This window comes from Leptodactylus fuscus, chromosome 3 (genome assembly GCF_031893055.1).
Source record: "Leptodactylus fuscus isolate aLepFus1 chromosome 3, aLepFus1.hap2, whole genome shotgun sequence".
In the NCBI taxonomy this organism is placed as follows: domain Eukaryota; kingdom Metazoa; phylum Chordata; class Amphibia; order Anura; family Leptodactylidae; genus Leptodactylus; species Leptodactylus fuscus.
The window spans coordinates 36,294,477-36,310,058 of record NC_134267.1 but is presented as its reverse complement, the minus strand read 5'-3'; the positions used below and the strand labels follow the sequence as shown (position 1 = coordinate 36,310,058).

General features: G+C 44.3%; 1 protein-coding gene across 1 annotated transcript in view; it reads left to right on the top strand.

Annotated features, from left to right (window-relative positions):
* Positions 1-15,582, top strand: part of NPHP1 (nephrocystin 1) — a 61,062-nt gene that overhangs the window by 27,640 nt on the left and 17,840 nt on the right. Inside the window, exons 11-14 of the mRNA XM_075267421.1 lie at positions 1,490-1,618; positions 10,459-10,533; positions 11,420-11,530; positions 13,187-13,269. Coding sequence (XP_075123522.1) covers positions 1,490-1,618; positions 10,459-10,533; positions 11,420-11,530; positions 13,187-13,269 — 398 coding nt within the window. The remainder of the gene's footprint in view (positions 1-1,489; positions 1,619-10,458; positions 10,534-11,419; positions 11,531-13,186; positions 13,270-15,582) is intronic.

Here is a 15,582-nt window from a genome sequence, read left to right as displayed (position 1 = left end):
CACATATGATAGCCGTTAAATAATCATTTTTCTGATATCTGTCCAGCTGTACCCCCCAAAATACTGTTTGGGCAACGGGGGGGAGCCGCTGCAAGAGGACTCATGAAACTTTATATAATGCGACAGTTCTATCATTATTTCCTTCGACTCATTAAACATTAGGTGGTCGGACAATCACGTTGAATTTAGCAGTTTGGCTTCTCCTTAGCCCCTTACATAGAACTATCTCCTACTGTCTGAAGTTTGGCAAGAAGCAGGTGCTAGAAGGAGCAGTCGCTGGTTGTGTTAACATTATAGTTTACCTTTGTTTTTGGCTGTTCAGAATTGCAATGTATTCCTCACTATTTAATCCAGTAAAGCGGACCTAAAAACATGAGAGCTCCAATGATGGAAAATAATGGATCAGAATGAATCATCAGAGTACAGCACTGGGATTGTGGCCTTGTTAGGCCGCACCATCGACTCCGACTCCTCTATTTTTCAGCAGCCCGGCCCTTCATAAATGGCTGTGGTCCACGATCAGACAAAAGCTCATGAAGAAGCCACAGATTGAATTCCTATGAAAGTAAACAATGTAACAAACTATGTAACCAATTAATTATACAATATAAATAATCATTTTATTTTCTAGTCAGTAGCTTTCTTCTGATTCTGACTCCAACTCCATAGACCCTATGTAAAATGAGCTAATACTCTTGTGTAAACTGAGGCCTAATACAACGACTCCAGGTTCAGAATGAAAACGGGGTTTGCTGGTAGTTTGTGACCATTCAGTATATCTGCTAAGGATAACATTTGTAAAATCAAAACTAATTGCTATTTTCTTTCTTTTTTTTTTTTAATTTTAGATTTTTTGCAATTATTATTGTCTATAAAACACTCCGTGCACTTAACCATGGAGAAGCACTTCCTTCACGGCCGAGTATACACCCAAGGGTAACCTGTTTACACGGATCCCTCATTGACTTGAGTCTGTTGACGACGGATCAGTGAAATTGGGACAGGAAATAGCACGTTCCGTTTTTTCTTGCATCAATCACGAGGGCCGTAAAAACTAATGGTCATGTAAATTGATCCATTAATATCTATGGGGCTGCCTACTGGCCATTGAGTCCTGTCGTATGAATGAGTATTTATACTGTATCCTGCCTTGTATTATTTACTATTATATATGTTAGACGTTCTTCGCCATTGTTTTGTCTCCTGATCTCAGCTTTATTAATGAAATAATGATCACTGCTATATCACTGCCATATCATTTAGAGATGAGCGAGTAGTATTCGATCGAATACCTCCCCTATATAGTTATTGGTGTAATCGGTCGAATACCACGCGGTAAACACAGTAAAAATTTGATGCCCCTCCCACCTTCCCTGGCGCTTTTTTTTTACACCAATAACTATGCAGGGGAGGTATTCGATCGAATATTACTCGCTCATCTCTAATCATTTGTTATGTGTAACTATGATATATACATTTATGATTGTAGATTCTGCCCCTGCCCACCCGAGTCTCTGTGTTTTTGACATTATGGAGCTGTAAGATGATGCCGCTGCCTGGGGCAAGTATCCAGATTCTCAGCAGACATATACGGCTCTGCCTATTTGATGGCAATAAGGTAAGTGTTTTTTATTAGATCATGGGCTTATTGCATTGCATTACATAGTTCAGTATAAATACTATCTTTGTTTATAAATGTATTGTATGTATTTATGTGAAATATCTTCCATCTAAGATAAAGAAAACGGCAACAAAATTCATCTGAAAGAATAGGTTATTTTATAACTCTATAGATATATAGTGACGCAGGATGAAGTTCCCTTTTAAAAGTCTCACAAGTATTGGTAGTTGTTACCTAGGTTTCTTATATACAATTGTAGCTAAGGGGTGGCTGAATAAGAAACCTTACAGCTCGAGGGGGCGGAGCCTGACCGTCGAACGAGATGGCTGCTTGATCTGTAGCTCTGCCACTCGTACGCCCGAAAACACTCTCCAATCCGGCAATTTTCTAGCAAATATGGTCAGAACGGGTATCAATCGCCCTGGGGAAACTCCAGGTAACTCCAGATCCCAGCAGACACAGTCGGGCATGCAGAAATACCTTCGGAAGAAGGACTCCCGTTCTCCCGCTCTTACCTCTAAGATGGCGCCCGATGATGATGATAGCAGTGCTGGGGAGACGAATCGCGATTCAGATGTGGATAGCCAAATGCTTGACTCTGATCAGACGGTCATCACCCAGGCTTTCCTACGGAAGACCTTATCGCAAGCTCTTTCACAAGCGATTGCTCCGGTAATGGCGGAGATCGCCGAACTCCGGACTGATACGCGCTCTGTAGACAAAAGAGTGGAGAAGTTGGAATCTGCCTATCGTGAATCCTCCCGTGCTTCTGTAGCTATATCCACTCACTTGGGGACTCAAGCAGACCTAATCAATAAAAGCTTCCTACAGCTAGAGGATCTTGAAAACCGAAATCGTCGTCGCAATGTACGTATCCGAGGTATCCCTGAATCCCTACTGGCTGATGCTCTCCCGGACGCTGCCTGCAAAATCTTTGATACCTTGCTCGGCCCAGGTAAAATTACTATAGCCGCAATTGAGCGCATCCATAGAGCTATTAGACCCAAACCGGGCCCGAATGACCCTCCACGAGATGTTCTGTGTGCCTTTTTATCCTCAGCCGACACAACGGCTATCTTACATGCCGCTAGAGATTGTTCTTCATTATCACTGGATGATACTAAGATCCAAATCTACCAGGACCTAGCTCCATCCACACTTCAAAAGCGCAGAGCCCTTAAACCGCTTCTAGACGCACTTAAGGAACGTAAAATTGCATACTCCTGGCTTTTTCCATTTGGCCTTTCCATCCTCAACAATGACCGTCGTCTCAATGTTTACTCACCTGCTGATCTGCCGGCTGCTTGGGCTGCAATTGGTGCTCCACAAGTTGATATTCCCTCTTGGCTCCCTATTCCTCCAGAGGACTTGGACTCCCTCCGTGCGGGCTTTATTCCTCCCTCCCCGAGAACCCCTGGCAGATATAGATCTCCTCGCGCTCAGAAAAGCACTCCGCACCGCAGAGAATTACTCCCAAGAGATAAATGATAGCTCTCTGGAGCTTGTCCCTCTGCTATATATGATACGTATATGTCTAGCATTTATGTGATACCTGAAGCAATTACTTTTTACATTTATTTCTTTCTGTTGCACTGTTTTCCTTTTCTTTCCCCTTCTATAACATGATTTAACTCTTTCCCTATCGCTCTTATCCTATTTTGTATGTTTATTCTCTCCTTTGTCCCCTCCCTTCTTCCCGCCTACTTTCGTTTCTATACCCCTCCTCCCTCTCCTTCACTCCTACCCCCTACTTGCCTTTTTAAACCTCCCTTCTTCTTCCCATACTCCTCCGGGGTTTACGTCATCCCGTACGCGTACGTCCCACTGACGCTTCTTTAAACGACTGGGTCCTTCCGCTCGAGACTCCTAGCTTAACGCGAGACTTAATATCTCGTGCATAGTTCCCCGCCAATGCTTAGTTGCCACAGAGATTCCTATCCACCTACGATTGTATTATCTTCACATGCGACTGGGGGATCTTCTTTAGGTATCACGTATTTTCGGCTATTCCCCTTACTGAGCCGCTGCTGTTATTATCTCCTGGCTTCCCCAGAGATCTTTACTACCGGGCCCTTCTGATATTGATATATCGGTTTACTACGCTCTCTAGCTCATTCCCCTCTCCCCCTTTTCTCTCCCCTGCATCCACGCTCCCCCCCCCCCCAATCACCGTCATTTACCTCTTTTAACCGTTTATTTGCTTGTTATACCTGGATGTAATATTCCTTAGGTTTAGGTAATGAAATCCTTACCCAGACTACATCTAGTCCTGCCTGTTAAATATTATCAAATATACTAGTTTCATTTAGTATTGTTTAATCGTTCATTGGTTATGACCATATTTTGAAGCCTACCCTGACTGGAGAGTGTGTAATGGGCACACGTTTGATCAGGCTGTTATTCTTTCTACCCACCCCGTAACCGGTTGAGTGATCTTGGTACCTGGTTTTCTTAACTTGCCTCTTACCGGTTTTGTGACCAGTGGACCCACAGATTTAATCCACTGTTCCTTGGTTGTACTTATAGCGTTCTACGACCACCTCTTCCTCCCCCCCCCCCCCCCCTTCTCCCCATATTCCGCCCCTCTCCTTCTAGCCTCTCTCACACCTTTCTCTGTCCCTATCTACCCTCACTTTATTCGGTCTATTTACTGAACTTAATCTCCTTTCTTACTTTGTTTCTCTTTATAACCTCTCTCCTTCTTCATCGCGATACGTTATATATTTCGCTGCACAATGGCTACTATACAATGTATTTCATTGAATGTACGGGGCCTCAATACCCCTAACAAAAGAAATAATCTACTTTTGTTACTCAAACGTCAGAAAGCTAATGTAATTTTCTTGCAGGAAACGCATTTTAAGGGTGATAAGATTCCTTATATCTCGAAAAAGCATTACCCCCTACAGTTCCATTGTACCCACCCCTCATCTGCATCTAAAGGAGTGTCTCTTCTGGTTCATAACTCCATCCCTTTTGTACTCATAAACCAATACTTGGATCCAGAGGGTCGGTTCTTATTCGTAAAAGGTTCTATTGCATCTGTGACTTACACTATGGCTTCAATCTACGCTCCTAACAAAGATCAGATCCCATGGCTCATGGACATGCTTCGCACTTTGAAGTTGTTTGCTGAAGGTTCTATTATTATGGGTGGAGATTTGAATGTAGCTCTCAATTTTGCTTTGGATTCATCAGCTCGTCGTCCCACCCACAGCCAGAAGCTTCTTGGCAGACTCTCGGCTGCCCTACAAGACCTACATTTACTAGATTGCTGGAGGACTCTCCATCCGTCTGTGAAAGACTTTACTTTTTTCTCTCCTACGGCAAAAACGTACCACCGTCTCGAATACTTTATGATCTCACAACCACTGCTTCAGAATGTGGTAGAGACATCCATTGGAAATATTACTTTTTCCGACCATGCTCCGGTCAATCTCAAACTGACAATGCACCAACTCCCTAAACCTCAATGGTCATGGAAACTCAACGAATCCCTGCTGGATTCCGAGGAAAATGCTATTTGGATAGGAGACAAGATCTCGGACTTTTTTTGCCTTAAACTCTTCACCTGAGTGTAGCCCTACCATTCTATGGGAAAGCCATAAAGCTTACATTCGAGGATTCCTGATCTCCCTTGCCTCCAGAATCAAGAAAGACAACCGAAAAACCCTAGATGACCTATTGTCTCGAATCGCACATATTGAGAGACTTCACAAACGTTCCCTTGCTGATGCTGCCCAAAAAGAACTGTGCACATTGAGAGAACGTCTGAGAGATCACCTTAACCGTCAAACAGCTAAATACCATCTGCACTATAAAAAATTACTCTACGCCCATGGCGACAAAGGGAGCCGCATAATGACTAATCTCCTCAAGAAAGAGAGGAAAAAACTCTTTATCCCTAAGATCCGCTCTGTCGCCGGCTCTATGGTCTCCTCTACCGAAGGCATCGCCAATGAATTCCTTTCTTTTTACACCAAACTCTACAATTTGGCTGCTGAATCCCCGGATATGCCAATAGAGGAAAAAAAGTCTAAAATTGATCTTTTTCTAGCCTCCCTGACCCTGCCAACGCTCCCAGCTGAGACATCCGCGGACCTTCTCGCACCTATTACCCAAGAGGAGGTTGGTTTAGTCCTTGACAGCTTCCATGTAGGGAAGAGCCCAGGCCCTGATGGACTTCCCTTGCGCTACTTTAAGAAATTTCGAGATCTCCTTATTCCCCAACTCACCCAGTGGTGTAATGCTCTACTTAATGGGGCCTCTCTTCCAACTCAGGCACAGGAAGCTTATGTCACTCTGATACACAAGGAAGGGAAGGACCCAACAGAATGTGGGAATTACAGACCTATTTCGCTGTTAAATACAGATATCAAGATCTGGGCGAAGGTGTTGTCTCAGAGACTTCAACCCTTTGTCCCTGGACTCATCAAGGATGAGCAATCAGGTTTTGTCACAGGGAGAGAAGGCAGACATAATCTAATGAAACTTATCCCAGCTATGACCTATGCTCGCTCTGCCAAACTCCCATTGATATTTCTTAGTGTCGATGCCGAAAAGGCATTCGACAGAGTCGAATGGTCCTTCCTTGAAGCAACACTAGCCAAATTCGGCCTTCCCAGCAGATTTATCTCTGCCATTTTCTCGCTCTACCACCAACCCTCTGCAAGGTTACGTGTCAATGGAACATTATCCGATAGTTTTAAGATACTGAACGGTACGAGACAAGGGTGTCCACTCTCCCCTACCCTCTTTACCCTATTCATGGAAACTCTTTTACAAGCAGTACGCCAAGAACCAAGAATTCAAGGTGTTCCTTTGCATGACTCGGAGCTCTATGCCACTGCATTTGCGGACGCTATTTTATTTACAATCACCAACCCGGAAGATGGCCTCCCAGCTCTTATAGACAGACTCTCGGAGTTCGGGAGATTATCAGGTTACAAGACCAATTTCTCTAAGTCTGTGATTCTGAATATAACATTGTCAAGAGATATGGTGACTAGGCTCAAACCTCGCACCCCCTTTGTTTGGGCAGACTCGGAGATCAAATACCTTGGAATTCAACTCACCGCTGATCCCGCTACCTTGTATTCTAGAAGTTTTCCACCGTTTCTAGATGAACTGAGAAGACTACTTGCTAAGTATACTACCCTACCTGTATCATGGTTTGGTCGTAAAGCGATTATACAAACATATATTCTACCAAAATTCCTCTACAAACTAGCCATGTTGCCTGTCATTATCCCGAAGTCTTACTTTAAATCTATTAGATCAGTACTGTCTAAATTTATCTGGCGCGGCAAAACTCCCAGATTGGCTTGGTCACTCATCACCAAACGTAAGTCCGAAGGCGGAATGGGACTACCAAATTTATATGACTACTACAAATCTACTCTATTGAGCTGGTGGCTGGAACTCGTTGCTCCATTGCAATCTCCGTCATCGTCTGTCTTATTCTCAAAATTATTCGGCTCCTCTTATCTGAGACGTCTCTGGCTCCCACAACATACTACAGTAAGACGCAGTACTTCAGATCACTTCACTGATAGTGCCCCTCTCATTTGGTCTCTTATGGGTGAAACGTTAGCACCGAAGCCTTCTCCTCTGACACCACTGGGCCTCATACCAGACCTTCTAGGTATTGATGTTGACCCCTACCGTTCACTGTGGGACAAGCTCAACTCTCTTACTATATTGGACGTATTGAGTGAGAATACCCTTTTGCCACTTGAGGAAATCCTTTCCCGAGTTCCTGACCTGTCACTCTCTTTTCTGCACAAAGCTCATCTTCAGCAGATTTTCTCCAAATTAGTATCTTCGGTACATCTACGAGCTGAGCTAACGCCATTTGAAAAGATCCTACAGTCGCCCACCAGAATGCTTCGGAAAATATCTCACCTCCTACATCACCATGTTTCCCCTGCGTCTTTCTATAAACCTGCTTTCCTGACCTCTTGGGAAATGGAACTAAACCTACATCTCACACCCGAACAAGTGGAGTCTATTTTATCCCACTCACACGGTATATCCCCGTGTGTACGGATCCAAGAGAATCATTATAAACTAATTACTAGATGGTACCGTACTCCTATGTGGCTACACCACAAAAAACTTGCACCAGATGATCTTTGTTGGAGATGTTCTACCGCCAAGGGTTCGTATGTGCATATCTGGTGGGACTGCCCCCTCATTAGACCCTTCTGGGACTCGATCCAATCTCTGATTCGTTCCATATATTGCAACTCGTTTGTCATCACTCCGGAGATGATCCTTCTCAACATGCATTCAACGGGTTATGACCCAAAAAAGGACAAACTTGTGAACCATCTCCTATCTGCGGCTAAGTTGATAATACCCCTATACTGGTTAGAAAAAATCACCCCTCCCTATACCGTTTGGGAGGACAAAGTTTCGCAGATTGCTCGCTTTGAAGAACTCCTTAGTTGCTCACAGAGATCCATTGAAACGTACAAACAAGTCTGGACACCATGGTTGATCCGTTCCTACCTCAGTAACAACTGATGGTTTATTGGTTCTTATATCCGAACATTGTGTGGACATGTTTCTGTCTTGATCTGATATCCTCTGCCTCACTTTTCCTCATTTTCTACCTCTGTATTTCTACTTACGCTCTTACCTTTCCACCTCACCGCTACCCTCTCTCTCCCTCTTTTTCCTCTCCCCCTCCCCTCTACTTTATTCCCGGACTTGGTGGTCGTACTACGGTTATGTATTTATAGCCTTGTGATGTGATCCTATACATATGCTTACTGATTTATCACTAGTCTATTGTTCTTGTAATACCCTTTGTTTATTTCGCTTTTATGTTCAATGAACTTTTGAATTAAAAAAAAAAAAAAAAAGAAACCTTACAGCTCAAATACCTAAATATAGCCATATATTGAGGTTTGACCACTGGGACCCACGCTGATCACAAGAACAAGGGTCACATGTGGCCCAAGTAAATGGACCAACAGGTTGCACATGCCGCTGCTGCTTTATTCAATTCAGAGGGACTGCAGGAGATCGCTAATGCTGTACTAGGGTTCTCTTTGATAGTCCCTTAAAAATTGTGATGGTAGCAGCATGCAAGCTGGACCTGCCACTGTATTTATTTGGGGCACAAAGTACACTTGTTCTCATGATCAGTGGGCTTAACTGTAGTCTTACCCTGACTGATCTGACAGTCATTCTGTGGTAAGGGATAGCTTATAGTTAAAGGTGTTGTCCCATTAGGAATATTTATCCACTACTTTCAGAGCAGGGGATAAGTGTCTGATCAGTGGGTTCCCTGGTTCTCCCAGTGATCAGGAAGACAGAGGACCGAAAGTCTGCCTAAGAGCTCGTTCACACGGAGTAAACGCAGCACGCAATGTGCCGCGTTTACGGGACGTTTGCGCCGCGATTTTGACGGTGCATGTTTGCAGTCGCGTTAACGCGCGTTTATGCGGCGCTAACACGACCGCAAACATGCACCGTCAAAATCGCATTGCATCACATTGCGTGCCGCGTTTACTCCATGTGAACGAGCCCTAAGGCCTCCTTGTGAATAGAGCACCACTGCACTTTTGTGCCTTCATCTCCATTCACTTCTATGGGGCTCCAGCCACTGATAGAAATTACATTCCCGGTAGCCGCATAGAAGTGAAAGGAGTGCTGGTCATGCAAGCGCACTTGTGCTCCATTCACTAGGAGAATTTTTGGGGCACTGGGGGTGGGTCTGCACTGGGGGGTGGGTCTGCACTGGCGGCGGGTCTGCACTGGGGGGTGGGTCTGCACTGGGGGTGGGCCTGCACTAGGGGTGGGTCTGCGCTGGGGGTGGGGTCTGCACTGGGGGGTGGGGTCTGCACTGGGGGGTGGGTCTGCACTGGGGGTGGGCCTGCACTAGGGGTGGGTCTGCACTGGGGGTGGGCCTGCACTGGGGGTGGGCCTGCACTGGGGGTGGGGTCTGCACTGGGGGTGGGCCTGCACTAGGGGTGGGTCTTCAGACCTGGGATCACTGCTCTTGTTGCTCTAGCTGGATGAGTGTTGGGGAGGATCAATTCCCACAGAGTGGTGCGGGCAGGAGAGGGTTCTGTGAGGAGCTGTTCTCTAGGGATCTGAAGGCTCGTCCCAGTAGACCAACTCCAATCTATGAAAGCTAGCAGGGTTATGTTCTTTATCAGTGTAACGTCATCTGTAACATGGTGGTGGCAGTTGTGTATGCTTGGGGAGGTGATAGACTGCCTTTAGCACTTAAATTGTAAATTTGTGTTCCACTTATTAGACTCCCAGAAACTATGAAAATGACAGTCCTTGAGTCCACTTTGTGAATGACACAGTAGTATATGTGCAGGACCCCTGCTCCTTTCACTTCTCTCAGACTGACCGAGTTCACTGACCACAGTGTTCTGTCATTCCTATAGAAATGAATGGAGATATGGTCACATATATACCCTACGGTTCCATTCACACAGGAGACTTGGGATTGCTAAGGGTGTCACCAACTGGACACCTATTGTTCTCCCAGTCCTGGGGACACCGCTCCTGCTGCTAAACTATAATAGGTGATGTCATAGCAGTGGTAGGATCACTGCACGGGGTGGCACAGGTAAAAGATGGTAGGGGTCTGAGTGGCAAGAGCAGTACCCCCAGGATTGAAGGCCCGTCCTCGGTGCACCCACTGCCTTATTTGCGTAAGACTTCATGGTTATTTTTCTCAAAATGTACAGAAGTGACATACATAGTAAAAGCTTGGTATTGTGGTGCTGTTGAATATACTTGGAGGAATTGGCAGACTCCCTTTAGCCTAAGTAATATGTATAATATTCTGTTTAATTCTGTATTTTCAGGTCTTAAGCAACATTCACACCGTGAGAGCTACATGGCTACCCAAAAACTACAGAACGTGGACATTTTCCCCAAGGGTAAATGTGTCATCCATACTCGGTTTATATTAGCTCAGTACATTGCTGTGTGATTTATGGCATGGAAATTGCTTATTTGTGAAAGATGACAGGAGAAAACCATTTGGGCCTCATAACTCTGTGTGCAATGTCAGTGTGCTAGCCTTGTTTTTCATGACTAGCACAGTGACCCATTAATTTTTATGGCCTTTCTATGTATTCTCACGGTCCCGTGTATGGGGCCTTGACCGATGAGCGAAACTCGGGATAGGCCCGTGCTCACTGACCTCAATGAATGGGGCTGTGGAGGCCCCGGGGGCGCATGGATGTCATCTATGTGCCGTCCATGCCATTCATTCATTGCCTGGAGACACATACACAGTTATGGGCATGTCGCCTTGCTTACTGGATACATCATATAATATTATAGCACCTCATAGACATTAGATGTATGTCAGCTTTTCAGTAAGTTGAGTCATTGCAATGTGACCTCTTTCTTCTAGCATGGGTTGCTGTGTAAATAGGTATTGTTTTTGCTGCTTTTGGGAGGAACCATGTGACCTCAGATTCATGAGGTTCCCCCCTTCCATTCTTCTGTCCTCACTTAATATTCCCCCCCACCCTCACATTCAGGTCACCATGCCTGCATTACCTTTGCCAGTGTTATCCGCTGCAGTTTTCAGGACCTGTGGGGACATCATTGTCACAGTATAAAGTCTTGGCAGGTATATAGTACTATGAGCTCTGCAGTGTTTTGCAGATACAGGGAATAGAGATGGGTACAAGTGCTTTTTTTTCTAACTTACATCACATTTTTACTCTGGCCTGAAATGAAAAATATTACATAAAGATATTGTAAATTGTTACAGAAATGTCATTCAATTAATTTGCGACTTTCTGTCTTTAGGTGACCGGTATTCTTCCAAGTCTGCTGGATGGAGACTGTTTTGTGAGGTCTAACAGCCAGTCCCCCGAAATAGGAATCCTCTTTGAAGTTGGAGTTACTTATATTCGTAATGTGAGTAATCCTTGATATGAGAAGAATGGGTAATTGTCTAATGTAGCACTCCCATTGCCTTTTTTGATGCATTTACCGTAGGGTGCTTTAAACATTTTTATGGCCATGTTGTATATACTTTAGATGACTTTCAATCTAACCGATGGCCCAATGGTGTACCAGCAGTGTTTTTTTGAAAGGCTATTCCAGCCCTACCTTTCTTTCACTCCTGCTCACAGCCATTTTTGAAATATACTGTTTTTGGCAAAATGTAAATGAAGCTTTGGGAGCACAGGGGGCGTTCCCTTGAAAGAACAGCCCAGGAGGCGGCATCAACAGTCTGACGATGCTGTGCTTGGAGTACAGTGGCCAAATTTATGAAGCCCTATTCGGGCATCAGACAGTCATGCTTACGCTAGGTTCACACCTGCGTTCGGGTCTCCGTTCTGTGGTTTCCGTCTTCTGCATGCAAGAAGATGGAAACCACAGACTGTGTCCGGGCGTGAGCGTTTTATGCTCTCCGCCGTGAAACCGGTTTTTTTAAACCAGACACAGAGTACTGCATGTCCGACCCTGTGTCCGGATTAAAAAAAGCGGTTTCGTAGCGGAGAGCATAAAACGCTCACCGCCGCTCACGCCCGGACAGCTTTCAAACCCATTCAAATGAATGGGTGAGAAAGAGTCCTGCAGGTTTCCGTCTTCTGCCTCTGTTTCGTGCAGGAAACTGAAACCTTCAGAACGGAGACCGGGCGCAGATGTGAACGAGGCCTTATCCTCTCCAGCTCATGTACTCCAGATTTATCCAACACACGTTTTTTTTGTTTTTACAAAAATGTAAACATTATCACTTGGAATGACGTAGAAAGCGTGGAGTAACATCTCTGGATAGAAGTGTGTTACTTAAAGAGGACCTTTCACCGCCCTCAACAAGCCCAGCTCTTTATATCAATTAATAGTTGCTACCCCACTGATCCAGACACAGTTGGAATTTTCTCCCTAGCCCCCACCATTCCTAAGTAGTGGTGTTAGTTTTGGTGCCTGGTATACTATTTAGGCTCTGTACTGTCAGGAGGGCGGTGTCAGGCAGGAGCAGAGATGTGTGGTTCTGATCTCTGACACTGGCTGCCTCTGATTGGAGCTCTCAGTCACGCCCCCTGCCTGACACTGCTCACCTGACATTACAGAGCTTAAAAGGTACATGAGACATCAAAACTAAATGCACTTGTTACTCAGGAATGATGGGGGCTAGAGAGAAAATTCCAACAGTGCTGGAATCAGTGGAGCAGCACCTATTAACAAATGATAAGAACTTGAATAGATGGAGACAACCTGTCTGTTCAGGGATGCTGGCTTTTACTATCTACAATACTATGTGTCTGTAGGATTTAAGCTGTGACACAAGGTTAATGGTACTTGCTTATCCCTCATATCTGGTTATGTGGCAGATGGGCTTATATGTATGGCCAGCATACTGCATAAACTAGAATAGCCATGAATGTCAGGTATGGGTATTTGCACAAATTCAGTTAAAAACTCAAAATTGGAATATCCATGCAATTAGGTTCAGTATACGTCTGCTTGACCTTTTGTTGTTGTGTATTTGTGTCCTTGTACAGAATTTGCATTGTAGATTTTGGGTGTTTCTATGGTTGATTTTATTCCATATCTCCTTTGCAGTCAACGGGGGAGAGGGGAGAGTTAAGTTGTGGCTGGACCTTCTTAAAGCTCTTTGATGTGAATGGTATTCCATTACCTACCAGGTGGGTTAAAGATCTCTGCTGTGACTAAAGTGAGTGTGCCTCAAAGGGTAAGTTCACAGAGTTTTTTTGGTCAGGATTTTGAGGCCGTATTCGCCTCAAAATCCTGACCAAAAAGACAGCTCCCATTGAAATCAATGGGAGCCTCTCAGGTCTTTTTATTCCGGGAGCCGTTTCTTCCGGCTCCCGGAAAAAAGAAGCGAGATGCACAGTCTGAATTGCGAGGCGACTCAGCCTGAGGACACTCCCTCCTCCGGACTAGGCCCATTCATTGGGCCTAATCCGGAGCGGAGCACGCGACTGGATGCCGTTGCAGTGCACTGGCTTTCAGTCGCGGTTACCTGACTTTTGGATCGGAACCTGAGGCGGCCTACATATGTCTCCATTTTTCTGATGTAATTATTATTTATTTTTTATTTAAGTTGCATACTAGAAAAACATAAAACCAAAAACCAAATTGACGCTCATAGATTCAGGATGTAGTAATTAAATCCCCAATCCGGAAAGGGTCTATCGAGCTCGAAGCAAAGCTAATATGTATAGTGGAGCTCTGTGGGGGTGGCTTAGCCAACAATACAGAATAAGTCAATCCAGAATTAAAGAAAAAAATAGTGTCACTCACCACTTGAAGTAAAACAAGTCAAATTCGGGAATCTCATAGTGACTGGTGCTTTTGCCTTTGTGCAGAAATTCTCACCAGTATTGTTAGATGTATATAACATGTTATTATATATCTTATATTATAAAGCTTCCAAAAACAAAAAAATATTGTCTTGACAACCTGGAAAAACTTAAGCAAGTTGCAAAAAGTGTCTACGACTTATTGCTATGTGCTCTTTGGAAAGGATGAGTCAATGGAGTCATCTGAAGGTGATGTCCAGCATATCTATGACTAAGGTCCATGGTACTGAAGTCATGTCATTTATATGATTGTAATGTAGACTATACAAGCCAGAAAAATTTTAAGAAGTTTATTGGCCAGAAGCTAAGAGCAGACTCTCCCCATTTCTGGCTCCTCATTCATTACTGGCAATGCGGTGCTATTACTATATGGCATATTGATATTCTGTAGCCATTAGGTTTTATGAGGATTTAATAACCTATTAACTGACATGGAATGTTCTGGAGATGAATGGAGTGCGATCATAAAATGTAGCAATGAAAGGCTCTTATATATTGACATAACCTTCATAGGGACTGTGGAACATTCACAGTCAATCGTAACAAAAACAGGTGGAGAAATCCCGTTTACCCCCAAGGGTGTATTCATTTTTGCAAACACAAATATGGGACCAGATGATGCCATGAGGCAGAAGAACTGTCAATGGACATGTAAAATGTGATATAGTTGGTATATTCAGCTCACATATAAAGATCTAGTTGGCACATTTGTTAAACATGTATCGAATATAATGGGGTTCATTAGCTTTGTATATTGCTGACTTGTTCTTAGGATAGGTCACCAATATCAGATCAGTGGGGGTTCAACACCTAGCACCTTTGCTGACACCCCACATCTTTGCTGTCAGCTTCATCCATTGCAGTATATTTCCATATCAGCTGATCAGTAGGGATCCGACACCCCTACTCTATCAGCTGTAAAGGGTAGACATTGGAACTATACAGTCTGTTTCTGACTCCATCCACTGTATAGTTCTGGTGTCTGCGGTATCCCACGTCAGCTGATCAGTGGGGGTGCCGAGTGTCAGATCTGATCTTGATGAACTATCCTAGGACTCACTGATAGTCCTGAAGATCCCAGAACACGGACCACCTTTACAGGGTGACGTTTGTCTACCCACGTGTCCATACAATGCAGCACACTAGCATGTGTGTACGTGGTACATGCGTAGGTTCTGTAGTGAAAGCTTCTGGATTAGGGTTGAGCCGATCTTGAGATTTCAAGATCGATTTTAAAATCGGATATCTGATCATTTTCCAGCCAATCTCGATCGTGAAATTCACTCGATCGCCGATCGGAATCCGATCTTTTCCGATCCCGATCGCTCAACCCTATTCTGGATGTGTATGTCCTGGCAAGACCAGTATCCTCATACGTCTTTAATTTTAGAGATCTCAATTTCAAGTGTCTATAAATTTCAGTGTACAAGGGTTGGTGCTTAACAAATTATTGCACTATTACCAGAGATATACTTGTGAAACCCAGGCCTTGGAAGAAAACGGGGGAATAAAAAAGAAAAAGGGAACGGAGGATACAGATGGGAGTTTTCTGGGTGTATTTGTTCTACCAGAAAACTAATAAGCAGTAGACACGTGTTGGGGTAACTCTCATGGTGAGTAGTTGTGCGTCTCTGT